Here is a 23393-nt window from a genome sequence, read left to right on the forward strand (position 1 = left end):
AAAGTGGAAGGAATTCAAACCTCTAAAAACTCTAGTATGCAGGGACTGCTGTCCTGCAGCTTTTAGATGCATCCCTGGTTCAACACACCTGAATCAAACATCATGTTTGACAGAGTCCTGCTAATCACTAAATCATTGGATTCAGGTATGTTAAAGCAGGCACACATTTAAAAGTTACCGGGCACTGCCCCTTGGGGACTGGACTTTGTTTGAACAAAATGTTGGACTCATTTAACACGAGTATATCTTTGAAACAGTAAACACTGTGTACATCTCAATACATTAATATCATTTAAAACTTAATGTACTTCAGTAATGCAATTCAAAGAGCAAAACCCATATAATAAAGATTAATGACATTCAGAATTTTGTATTTAAAGTTTTTATTTCTGTTCCGCACGTAATAAATATTACACAAAACCACTGAATTAAGAATTTTTAGTACAGAAATGTCAGCATGCTGAATGTATGTCCATATAGTGTACACTATATGCACTGAACGGCTGGGGCTCTGTTTACTTAAATTACTGCATCTATTCAGCGTCTCAGTACCTAAATATATCTAATACTTTAATTGTTGAACTTAAAACAATGTTTTATTTTTTTTGTTCAAGTACTTCTATTAGTGTCAGATGAACGAATGGATGTCATTCATATTATAATATTGATTTACTGCACTTTAATGTTTTTTGACAGCTAGTTTATGTCAGGTTAATCTTATAAGAATATTATTTTTCATAAAACCTGACTATGACATAAAGGTACGTTTAAATTTAATAAAATAGGAATTGGTAATTGGATCTTTAAAATTTATAGAGTGAAAAAGATCAACCAAATGATTTACAGAAGGATTTAGTAATGCGTTCTGTGTGAATTGGCTCTAGAATAACAACGCAGATAATAGTTAAGAACTATTGGCAGCCAAGTAGGTTAGAATGAGAGATATATTTTGTTTTTTTCGCAGGCCTACATGTATGTTATGTGTTCCACTCATAAAAATATATTGACATTAATAAAACAAAACTGATTCAAAGGTATGAATAAATAAATATTTTAAAGATATTACTGGATGTTCTGGTTTAATGGTTAAAATGTTCGCCATAACGTAGATATATTTTCTGCACATCATCTTTCCCTCTATCCCACACATCTGCAGCCTCTGCACTGTCATTCCATTCATTGTAGGCAAGAAAGTACAGTTCTAAAAGCAAAACATTATATAAACATATATTAGAACGCAAATATCACCTCAGAAATTGCTTACATTGTAACCAGAACCATAGCAGTATTATTTCCTACACCCTCTCCTTTTGGTAAAACCTTAGATAATGATTGATGGTTAAAGCTGCTTTGGACTTGGTTTGTTCATATCAAAGCTGTAATCTCTGATGTGGGCGTGCACTTAATGTATGTATTTCACAGTATGACTCATGAGAGCAAAAGAATGAGAGTTTAAGCTGCCGGAACAATTTTGAGCTCTCTCCGAAGGTGAAACAGAACATGCTGAAGTTATTCAGATGATTAATGGTTACAAATCTGTTTTACCAGGGCGTATGTGGGCCCCAGTACAGTGAGTAAACAGTAGGTGACTAGTTTTATGCTGGGAAATACACCTGTTGTTTTCCCCATTTTTAACCGTAGCTTGAGTACAGTGAAAAACCCCAAACCACCTCTGTAACTGTCCTCAATTACAAGTTCTGATAATATTCTGGTAAGATTTATATTCTTCTTACTTAGGAAAGCTTTAAGAGTTCAGGAGGATGTCTGTTTTACTTTAAGGCTTGAAAAGCAGACACAGACGGGATGCGGTTCAGTTGCAGTGACATTTTATGGGTGTCAAATTGTGACCTTTCAAGGATCCACATCCCCCCTGAGAGGGGGGCTGTCATGAAGGCACTGGAACCAAAATGTCAGCTATATGAGCTTTCTTTTTATTTTCAGGAACCTTTTATTTTCATTTATATCAGCTGAAGCAGGTTTTTCACAGATCATCTGCTTGGAAAGTTTGTTGAGCAGGATTCTTACAAAGATGGTTACAGCGATAATAACTAACCTCAAACCTCACATCTTCCCCAGAGGAGCATGCTATGAATCACAAAGCGCTGTAAAACAGACAGGCTGCACTGCTAAGAATATGTTGAAATTGTAGGTTATACTGTAGCACTCGTTAGTAATACATGGAATGTAAGGTACAGTTGTTGGCTTGATGCTTATTCATTATCTATAATTTGTATGACAAAAACTGCAAGAAAATACATCAGAATCAAGTCAAGACAATAATCACAACTTGTTGTTTTTCCATGAAAAAGCAACTAATGCACCTAACTACAAGGCCTTTAAGCACACCCACTGCACAAGACTCCACTGCTGAAGAAAAAGCATATTGAAGTTCCTTTGAAGTTTAATACAGAACATTTGTCAGGTCAATTCTGGGAGAATAAAATCTGGTTAGATGAAACCCAAGTTTGTCTCTCTGAGATGTTTGAAAGAAGAGTGGCACTGCACCTCATTCCCAAAACACCACACCAATAGAGAGGTTTGGAAGTGAGCACAACCCCCAAGGGGGGCACAACCAGTTATTAGACATTAACCATTAATAATATCATGTTTGACTGTGGGGATGATGTTTGTTTCCTGAAATTTTGATTTAATTTTACACCAGACGTAATGAGATGAGCACCTTCCAAAAAGTTCTGTTATTTTTTTTCTTTTTAAAATAAACAGTGAAATAAAAAAGGCAAAAAAGAGAAGTTCTGTTTTTGCCTCATCAGTGCACAGAATATGTCCTAAAAGTCTTGGGGATTATAAAGAAGTGAGGCCTGCAAGTGCTAGATGTTGTTTTGCGTTCTTTTGTGACCTTCTGGAATAATTTTTGCACTCTTTGAGTAATTTTAGTTGGTCGAACAACCCTGGAAATGTTTTGTTCAGTGTTTTCTCCATCTGTGAGCAATCGCTCGCACTGTGGTTCACTAACGTCCCAAAGCCTTAGAGATGGCTTTGCAGTACTTTCCAAATAAATGCCAATGGCTTTGTTTCTCATTCCTTCTTCAATCCTTTTAGTAAAACGAAATGATGGTTTTTAAAAAATATTTTAGCCTACTTCACATTGGCAGAAATGTTCTGTTTAGGTGATTTTTTAATTGTACAGGTCTGACAGTAATCGGGCCTGGGTGGCATTACTGAAGTTGAACTCATCTTTCCAAAAAATGTGGTAACTCAAAGTTAATTTATGATTAAGCTATTTTAAGTTTGTTTTATAATCTTCAACATTTGACTGTGACCAAAAAAGCAGAGACAACATAAATCTGTAAGAGATTTGAAGGAATCATTACAAAAGCCTTTTATACATTTCTCTTTGTTACAACTGCATTTACAGAATAGGTTGTTTGGGCTTCTGTTTATGTGTTAGTTACTTAAGTTTTTGTCGTCAACATACTGACTTCACATCGATACCTCCTTTAGAAATATACTTACAGAGAAAATTGTTCATGTGTTCAATACTTGTGTTTTCCACTCAGTGAGTAAATATGCTGGAGCCATGTTACCATTATAGGGAGCACTGTAGAAATGTGAAATCTGGTTTCACATTTTGTTCTCCATGACACAGAATATTTCTGCTTATTGGCTCTCCCCCACTGGGACTTCCTACTGTCTACAGAGCTAAACCTAAATGATTCATGACAACAGTCTGAGCCATGGGGGGAATGAGTTATGCTTTTTTATCAGAACCTCAAAAGCAGGCCAGGGAAATGTCTCATTTTTTCAAAAGCTTGTTAAGCTTTATTGAAACCATGTCAGATGTTCCCAAATATTTCCATTCTTCCATCTATTAAGACCTGTCTTACGAACTATTCAAAGCACACCCCAAGTCAAAGAAAAACACAGATAACCTGCTGACGCAAATTCTCTCCCGTGACTATGGCAATCAGACGCTCAGTGGGTACAACATCTCCCCTTTGCAAACCAATGTATGCGTTTCCTCACAAACCACTGTTTCTGTGCAACTTACTTTCCGTTTCTCTTCAGGAAGCTCTTGCTTTGCTCAACAACCCTCAGCTGTCTTTGTTATGCAAATAACTTTCGTACCATGCCGAGTACCTCTGCTTTCCAGACCAGTGGAAAAATGTGTGTAATTGTAAATGTCATCTCTCTATATCTCTCAGTGGGGGGTCACAATCAAACCATTTTCAGTTGGAGATTACAGAGGTTCAGAAGCTGAGAGGAGAATTTTAATGTTTGCTGCAATGACACTGAGTTCAAATCACACAGTGGTAGTCACAAGGACAGGTATGTAACCTCTTCTCTGAGATCTACTTTACTGGAACACAATATGTGCTTTACAATTACACCTTAATTATCTTCTTCAGGGGTTGAAAGGAGCTGCTGCGCATTGTGCCGACAACAGCAAGCAGGGTCTGAAAATATTTGCTACTTTTCACATTCAAAACCAAAAGAAGAAAGTCATACGAAGTCCCCTGGATACAGGACACGTTTGAAGTTTTGCTTCAAGGTAAGAAACCTTAAACCAGTCCTTGGCAGCTTAAATGACTATTTTTCTAAATGCACACCACCATGCAAAATTTGTTTTACATCAGTGTGATACAACGGTTGCAGAGGTCAGCCTTTCTTTGATTTTGGATGTTTAATTCTGGGTATATTGATTGTAAAAATGTCTATATTTACACAGTAAAAAAATGTTGTGCTGGATTAGACAGGGTGTGCCACCCAAACCACCCCCCCACCCCTACAGCGCCATCTTTAAAAAAAAAAATACTACGAGAACACAGTACAGCCTTCAGGCTCTGAGTGACGCCTGTTGGAAAATAAGCAAATTAGACTGTTAAAACACTGTCTCATGGGCAGCAGGAAATAAATGCTGCTTTTGTTCACGAGACGCTTGTGTTGCTTTGATCAGGACAGGGTGAGGATGGAGCAATGGGAGCCGACTGTGGATCCTGCTGCTGAAGTTACGGAGGGGAGGCTCAGGGAATTGGCCTCCAGGTGGTTCATAGACACTCAGCTGCCTCTTATTGTCAACAACGGCCTCTTCCCCAGCTGGTTCCTGGGATTCATCAGCAGAAAGTAAGTATTGACAGAAGATTTCACACAAGTTTGCACATATTTTATCAAATTATAAATTGCCGTAAAGCTTTGTTTTTGAATTAATTAAGAAAAAAACAGATATATTCTTTATTTGTTTGGAAAGATTTCATATTGTTAAAAAATTGGTGGCTGCTTGAGAGAAGCAGTTATGTACATACAAGCCACAGACACGTTTTCTCTCATCGAAATTGTCCACTTTACAGTACTCCCACGCACACCTTCTGCCCTTTCCTCTGGCTGACACCACACTCCTACATAAAAAGCATATGGGACATTTACCTACGTACAGCCAGTGTCAGCTACATCGAAAGGGCATGTTGCAAAATTGGTTTTTCCTATGAGAGAGATTTACTTCCATAGTGGAATTGTTTTAATAGTGCTTTACTCTGCAAGACAAAAGATGTTTTTTTTTAAAGAGTTACAAATAAGCTTGAAATTATGTTTGACAATGGTCTGATTTCCATGCTGTTCTTTGTTTGTCTACAGAAATGCTGAGGACATGCTCAGAGAAAAGGAGCTTGGCTGCTTCTTGATCCGGCTCAGTGATAAAGCTATTGGATATATTCTGTCCTACAAGTGAGTCCTAGTTTACTGCAAAGAAGCTGGTTTATTTTATTTTTTATTCTAAACAGACGTTTCTCATAAAATATTACTTCCTCACAAATTAATGCTGCTTCTTAGAATTTCAAAGGACAAAAATAAGTACCATAAACACTCCCTCTAAGCTTAAGACTTTTGGAGCCTGGTTGTCTAGTTTACCTTCTTAGGGGACAATCAGGCTCCAAAAGTCTCAAAATACATATTTTCTGGGCCACTTTTAACATTAATTTAAACAGTTTGAATTTTGCATATATTATAACTGCAACAGCTTGCTAAAAATAACCAGTTTTTCTTTTGCAGAGGCAGAGATCGGTGTCGACACTTTGTGATAAGCCAGGGCGAAGAGGGACGGTTTATAGTGTGCGGAGAGACAGAAGGGCACAACACTATGTTCGATCTAATAGAACACTATAAAACAAAACCCATTGAGCCCTTTAGAGAGTACCTGACATCTCCGTGCTTTGGGGTGAGAGTTGACTCCTCTTTGTTATTTATTTTATGAAGAGGACTTGATGTGATTAATGGCCTAACTAGTGTTTTTGTTTTTGCAGAATCTCAATGAGGATCTCTATGATATCATCCAGGTCAGCCATAAAGAAAAACCAGAAGCTCCTCTCAGAGCGGCGAAGAAACTACATAGACAGCAGATTAACTCAGTCACAGAGCAGCATCCAGTGCGGGCACCAAGGAGCAGCAGAACCCAAGAGGTGAGTCCCAAAAATAAGAATGTAAATTATATTAAAAAATCTGTCATTTTCAATAAATTGGAATATGCTTTCTGATGAGCCTTGTTTGTCAGATTAAAAGTAAATCTTGAAAATAACTTTTAAGCAGGAATTATGAATTCTACTTTTCACTACACCCCTATCTTTGGATTAAAAATGTTTTTTATTGGTCTGATGTAATATTCTGATCTTAAATGACAAGTTTTCAGGCTTGAAAACATCAGTCTGTCTGTAATTAATGTTTATAACGTGTTTCACTTAGTGAACTGAGTTAATGCGATAAATCATCTTTTCAATAATATTTTTATTTACTGGAAATGACTGTGTGTAGTACCTTACATTTAATATTTTTTAATATTTTTAATCTTCTTTTTAGTTACATTCTCAGCAACTTTATTTTATGTTTCTGTGTTGTTTTTAATCTTGACTGTACATCTTAAGAGGAAATGCTGCAATTTTATTTTATTATGGATGACATTTCTATTTTGTTTTATTCTCTCCAAAGTTACATGGATGTCACCCTAATCTTTTGTCTTAAAATGTACCAAAGTAATACCTCATGGCCAGCTTTTAAAAAACCTGTCTTGTTTTTTCATAAATAGGATGTACCACCTTTGCCACGGAGGACCAGGCATGTTGAAAGCACCCCAGTCAGTGACAATGATGGGGTTCTGTATGCTCAGCTTAGAAAGCAAACACCCAGGGATGCACCTAGTGCCCGCCACACCTCCAAGGACAAGTCCCCAGGCCCTAATCAAGGCAAAGCCGATAGGCCGACTACCAAGGAGCAGAACAATGGCAGGAGTAGTCCTTCATTAGACCCTGAATCGGTCTACTGTAAACTCAGTGTGCTTGATAGCAAGTGCATGTCCCTGCCTCTGCTGGACAGCCATTCTGATGGCGAGCAGTGTTACAGACTGAGCGTGCCTCCTGACACGCCACCAAGACTTTCCCCAAGGCCAGTCAGACAGGCCACTGGCGGCATCTCACAGTCAAACAGCAGCCACAGCCTGGATGGCCTGAGTGACCACTCGGTCTATCACCTGGCTGGCAGCCACAGCCCAACACTTTCTGAAAACACATCATCCACAGAGCAGCTCAGCGACTCCCTGTACGCCGAGGTCTCCATCGAAGCCCCTGTCATTGATAATGACAGCACATATGAGATCCTCCCCAACTACAAGGAGCCTGCCAAGCCCAAAGCCAACAGCAACACTCATGAACCTGTGGAGGAGACCAAACGCAAATATAACAATGGATCCTGGGGGATAAAGGTTAGTCACAAGCTTTTATTTAAATACCATGTTTTTTTGGTTTTTTTTTATTTTATTTTATCTTATTATCTAATATTAATATGTCATATATTTACCTTTTGCAGAATGACAAATGGAAATGGCTTTTTCCCGAGACCAAGCGGAAATGACAAACCAACTAACGAAGAAAATGTTTACCTAATTTTACTTACTTAACACTACTTTGCTACCTATGATGTAATATTTGATTTCAATGTATATTTATTTTAAATTGATCAAAGTTACCCTCATCCATCTAATTCAATTTATTAAAGCTATTGAAAAGTTCTGAAACTGTTATTACTATTAAACTTATTACAATAAATGAGATGTTTTAAATCATTATTTTAGAGCTACAGCTAAAGTGATGTAAAAGATTATAAGAACTGAGGGCAAGTCCATGTACGGGCATTACACTATGGAGGAAAATTTTAAAAATTTTATGGAAATTGCTTTCATCTGTGTAGAAAGTAAGATATGATCTGATATTTTGTAGGGGAGAATGTCACATTTACTGATTCACAATGGGTTGTTGGAGACAATTTAGCTTTAGCCCAGATTCATGGGCCAATTTTAGCATAGAAGAAAAGAAAATGAGTCAGGGTTAATGATTGATGACCTCCGCTTCCTAATAGGAAATGCAAATACAAAATGGGGCTTTTTTGGGAACAGCAGAGGCATTTCTGTGTCCAGATATCAAATGCAAATAACTGCTAAATCAAACACATAGAAGCAATGCCTCCCAGAGTCTATCAAAACGCCTGCTGTGCATGGCATGCTCTTGCCATTTGGTGCTCTGGCTCTATGGTTCCTCATAACTGACCAGAGAAGATTTCCTGTAAAAGCAAATTCTGTGTGCACTCGTGGAGAAACTTCGTTAAAAGGCCTACAGTTGTTTTTTTAGTAATGTTTTTGCTGCCACACAAATAGCCCTTTTTTTCACAGGAAACGTATTTGCATAAAGATTTTAAAAGACTGCATTCAGCAGCAATGGCGAAATAGGCTGAAGGTGCTAAAATATTTTTTTGGTACTTTTTATCACCTCCTTTTTATTTAGTTTCCTAATTACAGTTTTAGTGGGGCCTATAAACTACAAAAAAGGTCATATCTCTGCCCATGTATCTGAATGGATTAATCCTGTAGCAGTTAAACAAAAATACAGCTTTTGCAGCGTTGTGTTTGAAACAGAGGTTTGAGAAATTAGAATGCAAGGTGTTTTCCCTATGAGTCCTGTGAGGCCAACAGCGATATGTTAAACTGCTGAAATGTCAATCATCCAGTTTTTGTGACCTTTCTGCTCACTGCTCTTTCACAACTAAGATCCACTCGGTAAACCGTCACTGTAATAAAAACTATTAATGGTGTAGAGTCGTAACAGATTATTATTACATCATAAGTGTGCTATTGTGCAACAGTGGAAAACTAACTACTAATGGTGGAAAGTTGAAATGGATAAAATTACAAAAGTTCCTCATTGAGCAATAGTGGTATGTATAATCTGATGAAATACACGCAATCTACATCAAAAGGAAAAAAAATAACATATTCAAGACTTCACAACATTAAATACTGCACACAGAAATTTTATTTCCCTTGTTCTCTTCTCTACTAGGTCTTATTTATTTTGATGTTATTTGTGGCGTGCACTGCATATTGTCATCCTTTCTACAGATTTTTCCACCTCAGCTGTGGATCTATTGTCTTCATTATGCTCTTAACAGAACAGCTAAATTTATAATATGATTAAATCACACGCAGGTAGTCTATTTTTACTTATTAGACAGATTTTAAAGGCAGTTTGTGGCACTGGGATGTATTTATGGGTTTCAGAGTAAACTGGGTGAGAGCAACATTTTCAGATTTTCATTTTTGAAAAAAAGTTAAAACCAAGTTTTCATTTCCTTCCATTTCACAAAAACAAATCCCAGTAAATTTGTGGATGTTACTTGACAAAAATGTGAAACGTTCCAGAAGTATAAGTTCATAGACATTTTCTCAGTAATCATATGCATTGAAATATCAAATTTATTGAGAAATCAGTGAGATGTACCAGCAATATTATTTTGACAACACTATTATCTCTAGTACATGTTAGTGGACCAAGTGATGGTTATATTTTTTTAAAAGGCCAAATAAAGTACTTGTGACTTCACTTAATAAGATACCAAGGTGCTAGGTTGTTGATGGCCTTGAGGTTGACTAAGATCCTACAAATGATGCTGTACTTAACAGGGAGCCAGTGGAGTTGCTGCAAGACAGGCACTGTATATAATATACATTAGAGATTCAAGCACACAGCCTTGGGGTACACCAGAAAATAGGAGGGATGATGGGGATGTAAATGATTTGAATTGGACCATCTAAATACAGCCAGAGAATTATAATTTAAACCAGTCGAGGGTTGTATCAAATAATCAGATTGCAACTAATCTGTCATTAAATATTTTTTAACCAGTTTGGTGCTATATGATGAATTTATGAGCTACAGGCACAGATGTCCTTATCCTGTGACAAAAAGATGACCACACTTTTTATTTGGTCATTGGCCATCAATCATTACCTTTATCTTCTTAATGCTCATTAAAACTACAACCAACTACAACTAAAGACTTAAAGGCCATCTGTCACAGGTGCATGGTGCTACTTGTGCAGACCCTGAACAGAACATTCATGTTTTCAGGTATGCAAACAACAATATTAATAGCTGTGGTTCGCTGGAGTCCCAAAGCTTTAGAAATTAGTTTATAACCTTTTCTAGAGTGATAGATCTCAAATACTTTCTTTCTCATTTGTTTCTACATTTCTTTGGATCTCGGTATGATGTCTAGCTTTTGGCCTACATCACATTGTCAGCCAGGTCCTATTTAGGTGATTTCTTGTTTGAGAACAAGTGTGGCAGTAATCAAACCTGGGTGTGGCTTGAGAAAGTGAACTCAGGAGTGACAAACCACAGGTAAGTTATGTTTTAACATGGGGCGGCAATCACGTTTTCACACAGGGCCATGTAGGTTTTGATCTTTTTTCTCCCTTAATAATAAAAAACCTTCATTTAAAAAATGCATTTTGTGTTTACTTCTGTTGCCTTTCAAATACTTCTAACACACATGAGTGTGAAAAACACTCAAAGAAATAAATCAGGAGGGGGCCAAACACTTTTTCTCACTACTGTATATGACGCAAATCTGTAGTCCACACCTCAGAAACCAACACCTGGTAATCTTAAACGATCATGGGCAAAAGTATTTCCTCTTGGTTTCTGAAGAGATTGTCTGTGTGTGCAGGACTTTAACGTGTGTGAAAGCTGGGGCAGATCACTCCGGATTATATCCTCCTAAATTCAAATGATGATTTTATTTTCTAACAGCGATCCAGACCTACTTTGCAGTAGTTGAAAATAGTTACGTTTAAATTCACAAGCCTGATCTCTGCCAGACGTTTAGAATCAATAAATCACTTAAAAAGAAGCGGACAACACAAAATAGACTCAACGATCTCAAAAGCAACAAACTAACACAACATGAGAAACAAAGACTTTGAATTTGTTTCTCATGTTTGTTTCATGTTTGTTTCTCTGAATGCCTGGAAATGGTTACAAAGACCATTCTAAGGCTTTGGGACTCCAGTAAACCTTAGTTTATCAACAAATGGAGAAAACACGGAGCAGTGGTCAACCTTCCCAGGAGCAACCGACTTAACAAAATTACTCTAAAAGTGCATTAACGACTAGTCTAGAAGGACATAAAAACACCCAGAACAACATCTAAAGCAATGCAGGCATAATTTAAACTGAAGTCAGTGTTCATGATTCCACAATAAGAAAGAGACAGGACAAAAATAGCGACGAGTAAGAGCTCCAAGGCCAAAATCACTGCTGACCAAAAAGAACTCAAAGGCCCATCTCACATATTGAAGATCCCTAAGACTAAAGAAATACATCCTGTGGGTTGAAGAGACAAAAGTGGAACTAAGACAAACAAGCATCACGTCTACAGTCAAACATTAAAGTTGAAATGTAATATCTGCTGCTGTTTTGTTTCTTCGGGACATGGATGGCTTGCGGTAACTGATTAAACCCTAAATTCTGCTCTCTGGCAAAAAGTCCTGAAGGAGAATGTCTGACCAACAGTTTGTGAACTAAAGCTCAGGAGCATTAGGTTTATACAGGAGGACAATGATCTGAAACTCACCAGCAAGTACACCTCTGAATGACTCAAAAAAATAAAATATACAAAAATAAGTTGAAGGTTGCAGCCAATAAATTAGTTTTTCACAAAAGGCCAGGTTGATTTAGATATTTTTCCCTTTACAAATGAAATCATGATTGAAAACTGCATTTTTTTTATATACTCAGATTATGTTTGCCTGACAATAAATGGTTAGATGACCTGCAACATTTAAGTGAGACAAAAGACAAGAGGACATCTGTATGGGGGAAATACATTTTCACAGCAATTTATAATGTTCTGCCTCAAGTAATTTTCTTTACCTATCTTTACTCTTTGATCATCATGTGTGGGTGGGTTTAGATTAACTATTTTTGTAAACTGTTTAAAGTTGGAGCTGAGGTTAATCATCTGATATAATTTCTGCATTAATAAACACCAAGTGTTTTTGATTTTAGGGACTTCTCTTTTTTAACGACAACCAAATAAAAAAACGCAGTCACAAAAAGTGGAGGAAGTCAAAGTAATTACACATCACACACAAAATAGGCATTTACTCAAAAGAAGACAAACATCTGACATCACAAAACTTTGTCCAACAAATATTCCCCAAGGATGGCAAACAACTGACATCTCATGCTAGCTGCTGTGACAGAAGATGAGTCCTAAAATTAGTCTTGATGACCTAGATATGACTGTCTACAGCCTTGCATACAACTAGATATTAAACACAAGCACATAAAAGGTTTGAACGCATGTGCTTTCATTTATTTTAGGCTATGTCCATACTTTTATGAATACTGAATATGTAGTAAATACACATATGAAGAAAATGGAATTTAAATATTTTTACAGTGGAATATTATTATGCACTTCTGAATTGATTTGAAAGGAAAAATGTATTTTTTACATCAGTTTATCACATTTTTTCAATTTTAAAATGTTAAAAGATGTTTAACTCCTATAGCTCCATTATGTTGTAACTAGAAAAGCACAGGTGCATTCCAATAAACTGAGAAGTAAATTTAATTTATGACTCATTAATTGTCTAGTGAATCTTGACCCCAAACTCTTGAAAGTGCTTTTTCTTCACAATCCTCTTAAAGCTGTGGTTATGCTCTTCAACGCCTTTTCCTGTCTTTCAAATTTTACAAATACACTTGGATTTGGTGGACAGGTAGACCCAGATGTCATCCGTGTAACAATGGAATTGAATGTCACACTGATAGAAAATACTGAACAGAAGAAGTCCAAGCAGAGCTTCAGGGTACACCAAAAAACAGAGGAATGTATTTTACTAAAATTTAGCATGTATTCTTTAGTTAAGACCATATTAAGAAGAGTTGACTTTCTATTTGACTGGAGACCAGAGTGGTGCTGGGCCAGGGCTGGCTATAATTCAGCCCCCAGGTTCATCAAGCTGCCGACATCAAAACCGGCAAACCACACATCTCAGATACGGATATGAAATGTGCTGGAAGAATAAAAAAAAGCATAAAAGTTCATGTTAATTTTAACCCACTGATAGGAATGTTACTGTAAAACCAACTCTAAAACAAAAGTTAGCATTACCTTAAAAAATCTGGAGCCCTGGATATCATATTTTCAAAGTCAGAGTAGGAGAGTTTGTTGTCTCCATCCAAATCTGCCTCCTCGATGGTTTTCTCACACACCAACTCAACCTCCTCGGGAGTCAACTCTTCCTTTGTCAGCCTATTTAGAGTCTTCTGAAGGTCCTCCTTGCACACGTAATTATCCACATTGAAATCTAAAGCAACATAAATCTCAGGAAATTATAGCCAAACACAGTTGGATACAATGAAAATGTGTATAAAAGTCATTAAAACATTTTTACGTGTTGTTGTTACCATATATCTTAAAGGCATATATGGCCTTAAGTTCTCTTGGAGCCGTTTCACTGAGGACTGAGAACATATCCACAAATTCATTGAAACTGAGGTTTCCCATCCCATCCTCTGAGAATGCCTCCACAATCCGGTTGCAAAATGGGTTTTCCTGCACATCAGACAGGATAATCAAATTAATGCAAATGGCATTTGACATTTAATTTATTACACTATTTTATATAGAGTGATATTATAAATGATGTGAAAAAGTATTTGCCCACATACAGATTTCTTCCGTTTTCTCCTTTTAGCCACACTTAAATCTTTCAGATCATCAAACAAAATTTAAAATTGACAAGGATAACCTAAAGCAATACAAAAAGCGTTTTTTAAAATGTCATTATATAGGGAACAAAAGCTATCCAAACCAATCTGGCCCAATGTGAAAAAGTAATTTATCCCCACTGTTAAATCATGAATTAATTGACCATTAATAGACCAGAGTTCATTTTCACTAAACACACCCAGATAACTGGTGGACCTGTGATGAGAAACAAAGTCCCTTAAATCCGGAAAGGATCACAACATTTCTAAGGGTTTGAGACTCCAGTGGATAAAGAACAGAAGAACAGAAAAACCCAGAGCAACATCTAAAGCACCGAAGGCCTCATTTGCTTTATTTAAGAACAGTGTTCACAATTCAGTAATGAGGAAAAAATCTAGTTCAAAAATGACATTCATAAAAGGGTTCAAAGTCAAAAATCACTGCTGAGCAAAACGAACAAAAGGACCTGTCTCATATTTGCCAAAAAGCACCTTAATAATCTTTCGGAAAAATATTCTTTGAACTGTCGAAACAAAATTTAAGTTTTTGGAACATTACCCTTACATCTGGCACAGCATTTCAGAATATTATACCAATGGTCAAACATGGTGGTAATAATGTGATGGTGTGGGGCTGCTTTGCTGCTCAGGACCTGGACAACCTGCTGTAATCGATGGAACCATAAATTCTGTTCTTTAACAAAACCCACTGATCGCCTTTGTGACCTTAAGCTTAAAAGCAGTTGGGTTATGTAACAGGACAATGGTGCAAAGTACACCACGAAATGCACCTCTGAGTGGTTCAAAAACATTAAAATTAGGATTTTAGTGCCACCTATTTGAAAGTCTAGGCATAAATCCAATGGAAATGCTGTGACCAGGAAAACCAAGATATTGCTGTAATATTCTGTAAAACAGAGAGAGCCAAATTTCTTGAAACATAACATAAAAGACTTATTCCCAGTTATCACAAATGCTTGATGGCAGTAGCTGCTCCCAAGGCTGGAACAACCAGTTATTAGTTTTAGGAGGAAATGAGCTTTTCACACACGTCAGGTTGCTTCAGGTATCTTTTCCTTCTCTAATAAATAAAATGGTAATTTCAAATGCACGCTCCATTTACTCAGGTTACTCAGGTCTTTGTCTGATATTAAAATTAGTTTCATGATCTGAAATATTTAAATGTGACGGAGCAAATAAGAAAAAATTTGTAAGGAGGCGAGTACTTTTTCATGGCATGGCAGTAGAAGTGGTCACAGAGTCAAATCAATGAACTATAAAGAGGTTTCACAACGTTTCAGACTAAGGATTACATTGTATACAGCCTACCACAGTGAGATTAAATTTAATTTGGTTAAAAATGAATTCTGTCCTTTAATTAAAAAGATTTTTTGGTTAGATATTATTTAACAGTTTAGGAAGCAGGTAAAAATTTAAAGAACTAGTAAAATATCGGAGGTTTTTAAAAAGCTTTTTAAAAAAGTTTGAATGATTTTCTTTTTTTCACCTTTAATTCTGGCATGTTGACAATCAGAGCTAACGGCAGTTTACAATCAGGTTCATTGGTGTAGTCCATTGGTACAAGATGTGGAGCCAACTCATGGTATCTGCTGTGCAGCCTAAGGTAAAATATGAAACAGATTTGAACAACTATAATACAATTTTCTAAAATATACTATCTTGCCAAAGGTATTTGTTCCCATTCCTAAGCCACTGTGTTACATATGATGTCAGCCAACCCGCTGCAGCTGAAACTCTTCTGGGAGGCTGTCTCCCAGGTTTAGTGGTGTGTGTATGTACACTGCTCAAAAAAATAAAGGGAACACTTAAACAACACAATATAACTCCAAGTAAATCAAACTTCTGTGAAATCAAACTGTCCACTTAGGAAGCAACACTGATTGACAATCAATTTCACAGCTGTTGTGCAAATGGAATAGACAACAGGGAGAAATCTTTGGCGATTAGCAAGACACACTCAATAAATGAGTGGTTCTGCAGGTGGGGACCACAGACCACTTCTCAGTACCTATGCTTTCTGGCTGATGTTTTGGTCACTTTTGAATGTTGGTGGTGCTTTCACACTCATGGTAGCATGAGACGGACTCTACAACCCACACAAGTGGCTCAGGTAGTGCAGCTCATCCAGGATGGCACATCAATGCGAGCTGTGGCAAGGTTTGCTGTGTCTGTCAGCGTAGTGTTCAGAGCCTGGAGGCTCTACCAGGAGACAGGCCAGTACACCAGGAGACGTGGAGGAGGCCAACAACCCAGTAGCAGGACCGCTACCTCCACCTTTGTGCAAGGAGGAACAGGAGGAGCACTGCCAGAGCCATGCAAAATGACCTCCAGCAGGCCACAAATATGCATGTGTCTGCACAAACAGTTAGAAACCGACTCCATGAGGAGGTATGAGGGCCCGACGTCCACAAATGGGGGTTGTGCTCACAGCCCAACACCGTGCAGGACGCTTGGCATTTGCCAGAGAACACCAGGATTGGTAAATTTACCACTGGCACCCTCTGCTCTTCACAGATGAAAGCAGGTTCACACTGAGCACATGTGACAGACGTGACAGAGTCTGGAGACACCATGGAGAGCAATCTGCTGCCTGCAACATCCTTCAGCATGACCGGTTTGGCAGTGGGTCAGTAATGGTGTGGGGTGGCATTTCTTTGGAGGGGTGCATGGCCCTCCATGTGCTCGCCAGAGGTAGCCTGACTGCCATTAGGTACCGAGATGAGATCCTCAGACCCCTTGCGAGACCATATGCTGGTGCGGTTGGCCCTGGGTTCCTCCTAATGCAGGACAATGCTAGACCTCATGTGGCTGGAGTGTGTCAGCAGTTCCTGCAAGATGAAGACATTGAAGCTATGGACTGGCCCGCCCGTTCCCCAGACCTGAATCCAATTGAGCACATCTGGGACATCATGTCTCGCTCCATCCACTAACGTCACATTGCACCACAGACTGTCCAGGAGTTGGCAGATGCTTTAGTCCAGGTCTGGGAGGAGATCCTTCAGGAGACCATCCGCCGTCTCATCAGGAGCATGCCCAGGTGTTGTAGGGAGGTCATACAAGCATGTGAAGGCCACACACAATACTGAGCCTCATTTTGACTTGTTTTAAGGACATTACATCAAAGTTGGATCAGCCTCTAGTGTGTTTTTCCACTTTCATTTTGTGTGTGACTCCAAATCCAGGCATCCATTGGTTAATACATTTGATTTCCATTCAAGATTTTTGTGTGATTTTGTACAGAACAAAGTATTTAATTAGAATATTTCATTCATTCAGATCTAGGATGTGTTATTTGAGTGTTCCCTTTATTTCTTTGAGCAGTATATATTTCTGACCCTTCATCCAGAATCGTATTTGTTGGACAAAAAGGCTGACTCACAGTTTCTGCTCAAATTCATTTCTAAGGTGTTCTTGCTCATCCATGTCTTTATGGACCTTGCTTGGTGCACTGGTGCACTGTCATGTTGGAGCAAAAATGGGCCGTCTCCAAAGTGTTTCCACGAAGTGGGGGCAGGGAATTGTCCACAACGACTTGCTATGCTGAAGAATTAAGAGTTCCTTTTACTTGGGCTAATGGACATATAACGTAGATGCTTGCCGGGGCCTGGGCCCCTGTGCTCTGTCGGGCCTCTGCTTGGGAGATGATGTTACCCGGGGTCTCGGGTGTCTGGATCCATGGCTGGACCTGCTCTGGCGTAGACCGCTGCCGATGGGGCCTTTGGGCTCGTTGCTGCACCTCCCTGGGGCTTCTGCACTGTGGCTGCTGGGTGGTTCCCCTGGGACTTTCCCCTGCTCTTCTCTGCGGGGAATGCAGTAGTCCCAGCGGTGGTTCTTCCGGGGGTCCTGTGCTCTGGTGGGCCTTTGGATGTCTGTGGCTCGGACCTCCTCCTTGTCTGTCTCAGGTCCACGGGGGCAGGTCCGTTGCTCCTCACACTCGCTATTGCATATTTTTGTGGAGAAACCTTGTATACACAAGCGTGCTCACACTCAAATCCACAGGGCTTATAGATTCAGGTATAAACAGATACACAAATGTTCTATACTGAGCCGCAGTTACCACAAAATACATCTTGCATTCATTAGTACCGTGCTGTTATTATATATGTTTCTGCAGGTGTAGAAGCAATCTTCTAGGTATTATATTGTATTCTCTTCATCTATCTTTCTCTCCTCCATTCTTTTCTCCTTCTCTCCCTTTTTCCTTTTTTCCTCAAGTTTCTCTCTTTCTTGCTTCATATTTTTTCCTTTTTGTTTCCGTCTCCGTGTCCATAACAACTGAAATAATGCCAAAGCAGTTGCTAATAAAGTTTCTTTTCTATAAATATCAGCAGAGCATTAAATTGTTAGCCGTAATGCTCCACTTGTGAAAGTAAATCTCTTGGGCTTCTTCTTGGTGCTCAGACAACAATTCTCAGTGCTACTCTGCCAGACAGGATGTGGTGAAGAGAAGAAACCTGGTCAATATTATTTACTTCAGGTATTTAGTATCTGTGCAGATTTTAAACAAATATCTGGAAAGCCTATATTGAACAACAGACGTTTAATCCAGCTTGTCTTCTCTCAGGACAGAATGTGCTTTCCTCACTTTGATGTAACTCTCAGAGCTAGAAAGTCATAAAGTGCAAGACCATTTTTATGCATATTGCTAACTGTCAACTTTGCTTTAACGACCTTCTTTGTGAATCTTCATTTCATTTCTTTGAGTAGCTTTATCTTTCAGATTCTAGAACTGATAACAGACACTGAAAAATGAGCATCACTACTCATCCCCATGAAAAAGAAAAGTAGGCTGTTTTTAAATATTAGTCAGCTGGTGAGTGACAAGAAGAGAGAGGTGATGCTACCCATCAACTCTTTGATTATATGCAAGAGGGGCATTGTCATTTTTTGCAAGGTTTTGAAACGAGACAGAAACATCACCCTTCTTTTAGCGGCCCTGAAAACAATACCTCAAGAGTGAAGAAGACTTTCAAACGTTCAGCTATGTTCAAAGACACAGCAGTGCAGCAAGACCCTCTTGATCTCCACAGACAACAACTTCTAAACTTTAAATTCTTAGCTGAGAACTGGTTCTGAGAATACTGAACATGCTCTATACACTGTGTCATTGTTTAATGAAGTTTCTATAGTTTTCTGTTTGTCTTGACTGCATCTTTCCTACTGGTGATGATCAGCTCATTTACATCTACTCATTGAGGAAACACTTTATGCAAAGCAGATTACACTGAGAACATTAAAGCTTGATATGATAACAAACCTTCGCATGAGTTTTAGGTGCTAAATATATCTAGCACCTAAAAGGGAACAGAGGCAAACGTCAAAGTAAATGTGGCTTAGGTGTGTTAATGTTTTGGGTAATAAGAGAGGAGGAGTTCTGGGTAGAGTTCATTGAACCGACCTCAGAGAAACTTTACCTCAGTATTCAAAATGTAGCTCTTTCAATAAATGGTGGCAGAATGTTGTTCAATAAACTCCTATTTAATAAGGCACTCTTCTTCTTTTCTTAGCTTATCAGAGCAGAAATCCCATATTAAATTCCTTGCTAGTAAGCAATAAGTATATGAGGACACACAGTTTAAGCCATACATATCTTGTGGTTTATTTTAGCCATGCGTTATTAATTTTGAAATAGATCCATTGCTTGCTGCTTATCCATGATTGAGCTGCTGACGTTGTTCATTTGGGTGAATCCTCAGGTGTTCCCAGGCCATCAGGGATGTATAGTCCTTAAAGGTGAGTTCTGGATTTGCTTTGAGGTCTCCACCATGAGGGACACACCATGAAAATCTCCAAGGAGAGGAGCCTAAAAGGTATCCTGATCAGGTACCTGAACCACCTTGGCTGACTCCTTTCGATGTGGAGGTGCAGCAGTTCTATGCCAAGCTCCCCTTGGATTATTGAGTTACCATATCTCTAAGTCTGAGTCCAGCCTCCCTTCATCACTTGTTAACAAGACACCAAGATACTTGCACTATTCTGCTTAAGGAAGGAACTGAGAACGTACCTGAAGGGAACAATCTACCATTTTCCAGTTAAGATCTATGGTCTCAAACATTGAAATGTACCTCTCATGAACAACACCTAGGATCATTATTACAGCTGCAATCAATTAATGCTATAGGCAGATTAAAATAAATTAAATTAAAAAAAAAATATTTTTTTCCAAAGGTTTAAGCTTCAGGGAAAAAAAACAATCTGGAGAGGTTATCATTTATTGCAGACCCATGTATTGCAAGAGACTTTGTCATTTACCATACCAGATAACAAAGTCCCTGATATTTTAGGGTCAAAACAGATGGTGAAATGTTTAGTCTACTGATCAACAGAACAAGTGCATCGCCAAGCAATCAGAATCAAAGGATCCAAAAAGCAAACATCTTACCGCAAAATTTCTTTGCGAGTGAAAAACGTGCAGTCCTGCAATAAGAGGAAACATCAAATCACAGCACTGATACCAAATAAATATATAATTCAATCAGACACAACATCATGACTACTAACAGGTGAAATCCATAAAAATGACCCCCCTTCATCAGGTCACCTGTAATTAGATTGTCTACTTTATACAGCAGGTGAACATTGTGTCCTCAGACATAATGTATTAGAAGTAGGAAAAATGGGACAAATTGTGATGGCTAGATGAATGGGCCGAGGCTTTCCAAAAGTGGAACTCTTGTGTTGTGTTGCTGGACTACAGTGCTCAGTATCTGTCAAAAGTGCTCCAAGGAAAACAACAGTGATGAACCGGCAACAGGCTCATTGCAGCACATAAGGAGCTCGCCATATCATGTATAACATCAGTCTGCATTGGACACCAAATCTGTTGAATCATATTAAATAGCTTTACAGCTCCTCTAAATGACTGTAGAAAGCTAATCCAAGTGTTTGGTTTCTCTCAAGTGATGATGGCTGTGAGAGTACACACAGCAACATGATCTACTGTTGTCTAACATGTATGTGTTGGCACACGTAATACCCAACAGCCCGACAGGAAACACCTCGGTTTACATTAGCTCTTTATACTCAGCTATGCTCGTGGGTGTAAGAAACAGCGCCTTAACAGCTGCAGAGTTCTAGTAACAATGTATACTGTTAATGTCTAGGGTATAATAACAATTGAGTCTGACATCAGATGCTTTAACAAAGTGATACAACGTTTGTGTAAATGTCACTAAAGCCCAGAAAGCTGCATAAACTTTAGGAGTCAGACTCTGAAAACCTGAAGAAGGAATAGAACAGAAAGCAATGGGATTTTAAGAGGAGCATTTTAAAAGCCACTATAGTAACCAGAGAGGCCCTTGAGAACTAAACTGAGTCCTGAGAATAGAGTTTCACAGCATATCACTGGCTTAGCATCAATTATTAATCCCACGGCATATCACAAAGTGAACTGTAGTAAATGGAGCTATGCATTTCCGGATGAATACCCAGGTTATTGGTTAAAGGGGGCAATTTTTATATTTATATATAAATATATATGTATGTATATATTGGGACTATGCTGACAACTTTGCAATGGAAATTATATTGGTAATTTAATGTAATCTATTCAAACGACAAGGAGTTCAGGATAAATTCATTGTTATATATAATAATTTCCTTTTCTCGTGTCCAATATCAAAAAATATTAACAGATGTATCATAATGTAAATTAGTATAAATAATACCTAACAAGAATAAAACCATTGTAGATTTTAAATCATGCAAGTTAATAAGATAGAGCACAGAACTTCATTTTGTGAAGTTATTACTCTCTTTTTTGTCTTTAGCAGAATTTTTAGAAATGCACCAATCAGTCAGCAAGAGATCGGAATCAACCAATTTTTCCCTAATCAGCTCTCATCAGTAAACACAGATCAAACTTACTTATAAGCATGCCTCTACATTACAGTAATTACACCTAAACTGGGGAGTACTGTAATTTTGTGTCTATAAATCAACCCAATGCATGCACTTGGGTAAAGTTTTTTGTCTATTAAACATAAGCTAAGGGGGAATGATTATGCTTTGATGAATAAAGGGAAATAATTTTGTAGTTGGTTAATTTTCTTTTAGACTATCAAGTACTATTTCTCATGAACCCCAAGGCTGACTTTTAACTCTTTTGTAGCCCTTAGAATAAAACAAATCAGACGAAATTGCAATTGGTAAGTTAGACCTCAAAGAATACCTGAAATCTGTATCTTGGTGCATCTCAAACATTTTCCTAAATGTTTTTCAATATGCCTTGCTGATAATTAGTTCTGCAGGTCTCAATAAAATATAGTAAGCATCTAATTTTTCTTATTGGTAGTTATACATAACTTACTGTCCTTCATAATAATTCAAACACAGCCAGCCTGCATCTTACCTGATAAGCATCAAGTTGCTCATTGGTGAAGATTGTTTGCTTATTACCCATCTTTATCAAGTAATTTGTTGCTTGTACACATTCAAAGCAAAGAAAGTCCACCGCCTTTTCTCAAAGAAAGGCATTTATGGGGTCGGCCAAGTCAAAGTATCCGCACAAGCTGAGTTGAATATCGTTGCAAGAACTTCAAAAAGATTGCAGTTGATGTCCATTCAGGATATGCCTGCCATGAGAACAAATATTTGATGGAAAAGAAATTTAGAAAAGAAACAGAAAAGAAGAACACGGTCACGGTTGACCCAGAGCAGTAGACTTTATCTGCAAACCCTGATGAGAGCAAGCTGATCTGCATCTCCTTAAGAACACAGGTGGTGTTTCCACCGGAGTGCAGACAAACCAATCAGACAGCCCACAGGCAGATAAATAAATAAACATGAACTAGGACCTGCTAATAATAGGGTTGATATAACAGCAAATAAGGCCCCTTAGATAAGACCTTTAAATTACCTATAACTTTTTAGAATAAAGTATAACAATTATTAGTATTAGGAGATCATTATGTAATGAGCAGGCTAATTGCAACTAACTAAATTAAGGGTTGTGTGTGTGTGGTGGGAGGCGCTACAGCTGCCCCTGTAGATCCGCCCCTGTCTGTATGCCATTATCATCAAAATGAACAGAAAACACCGCTTAATAAATAAAGCAGAGGTTAATGAATCTATATAGTATGAGTTCCACTTTTTGAGTTACAGAAATAAATATACTCTAAGTGTTGTAATAGTCTTACTGGACATTTCTAAAAAATAAATCATATCAGACGTTTTCAATGTAGATGTTTAATAATAATAATAATAATAACCATTATTAGAATGAATTATTTGAAACTTTTAATTTGATCAAAGAACCTGTTGCACCCGCAGTCAAATCAAAGTCTCTATCTGAGCTATCTTCTCGTCCCTGCTGCTCAG

The 23393-nt window shown here is 38.0% G+C and overlaps 2 protein-coding genes across 5 annotated transcripts in view; one reads left to right on the forward strand and one right to left on the reverse strand.

Moving 5' to 3' along the window:
• The first annotated feature begins 8 nt into the window (after window positions 1-8).
• Window positions 9-8045, forward strand: LOC124858009 (SH2 domain-containing protein 7-like). Of its 2 annotated transcripts, XM_047349704.1 has the most exons (9): window positions 9-145; window positions 4164-4287; window positions 4368-4510; window positions 4916-5082; window positions 5590-5679; window positions 6004-6169; window positions 6255-6410; window positions 7031-7702; window positions 7807-8045. In XM_047349704.1, the coding sequence occupies exons 2-9, from the start codon at window positions 4233-4235 to the stop codon at window positions 7849-7851; spliced, it is 1494 nt and encodes a 497-aa protein (XP_047205660.1). In that variant the 5' UTR covers window positions 9-145; window positions 4164-4232; the 3' UTR covers window positions 7852-8045. The 2 variants fall into 2 exon arrangements, with proteins under 2 accessions (XP_047205660.1, XP_047205652.1); XM_047349696.1 differs by lacking the exon at window positions 9-145 and having other exon boundaries at window positions 4109-4287.
• Window positions 8046-12419: 4374 nt separating this feature from the next.
• cib2 (calcium and integrin binding family member 2) overlaps window positions 12420-23393 on the reverse strand; it is a 33488-nt gene continuing 22514 nt past the window's right edge. For 2 of the 3 annotated variants that reach the window (XM_047345666.1, XM_047345672.1), the window contains exons 2-5: window positions 15562-15673; window positions 13752-13899; window positions 13456-13651; window positions 12420-13357 (exon numbers count right to left, since the gene is read on the reverse strand). In XM_047345666.1, the coding sequence (XP_047201622.1) occupies window positions 13336-13357; window positions 13456-13651; window positions 13752-13899; window positions 15562-15673 (478 nt within the window). In that variant the 3' untranslated portion in view covers window positions 12420-13335. Of the gene's footprint in view, window positions 13358-13455; window positions 13652-13751; window positions 13900-15561; window positions 15674-20457; window positions 20493-22425; window positions 22738-23393 lie in introns of those variants that run through there. The other variant, XM_047345662.1, reaches the window with a different exon arrangement.

The sequence above is a fragment of the Girardinichthys multiradiatus genome, chromosome 2, assembly GCF_021462225.1.
Source record: "Girardinichthys multiradiatus isolate DD_20200921_A chromosome 2, DD_fGirMul_XY1, whole genome shotgun sequence".
NCBI classification, from domain to species: domain Eukaryota; kingdom Metazoa; phylum Chordata; class Actinopteri; order Cyprinodontiformes; family Goodeidae; genus Girardinichthys; species Girardinichthys multiradiatus.

Excerpts from the sequence above, each read along its gene's own strand:
- LOC124858009 (XM_047349696.1), top strand. The coding sequence starts at position 4,140 with ATGTCATCTCTCTATATCTCTCAGTGGGGGGTCACAATCAAACCATTT. Across the intron at positions 6,170-6,254 it reads TGACATCTCCGTGCTTTGGG|AATCTCAATGAGGATCTCTA; the intron begins GTGAGAGTTGAC and ends TTGTTTTTGCAG. Across the intron at positions 6,411-7,030 it reads GGAGCAGCAGAACCCAAGAG|GATGTACCACCTTTGCCACG; the intron begins GTGAGTCCCAAA and ends TTTCATAAATAG.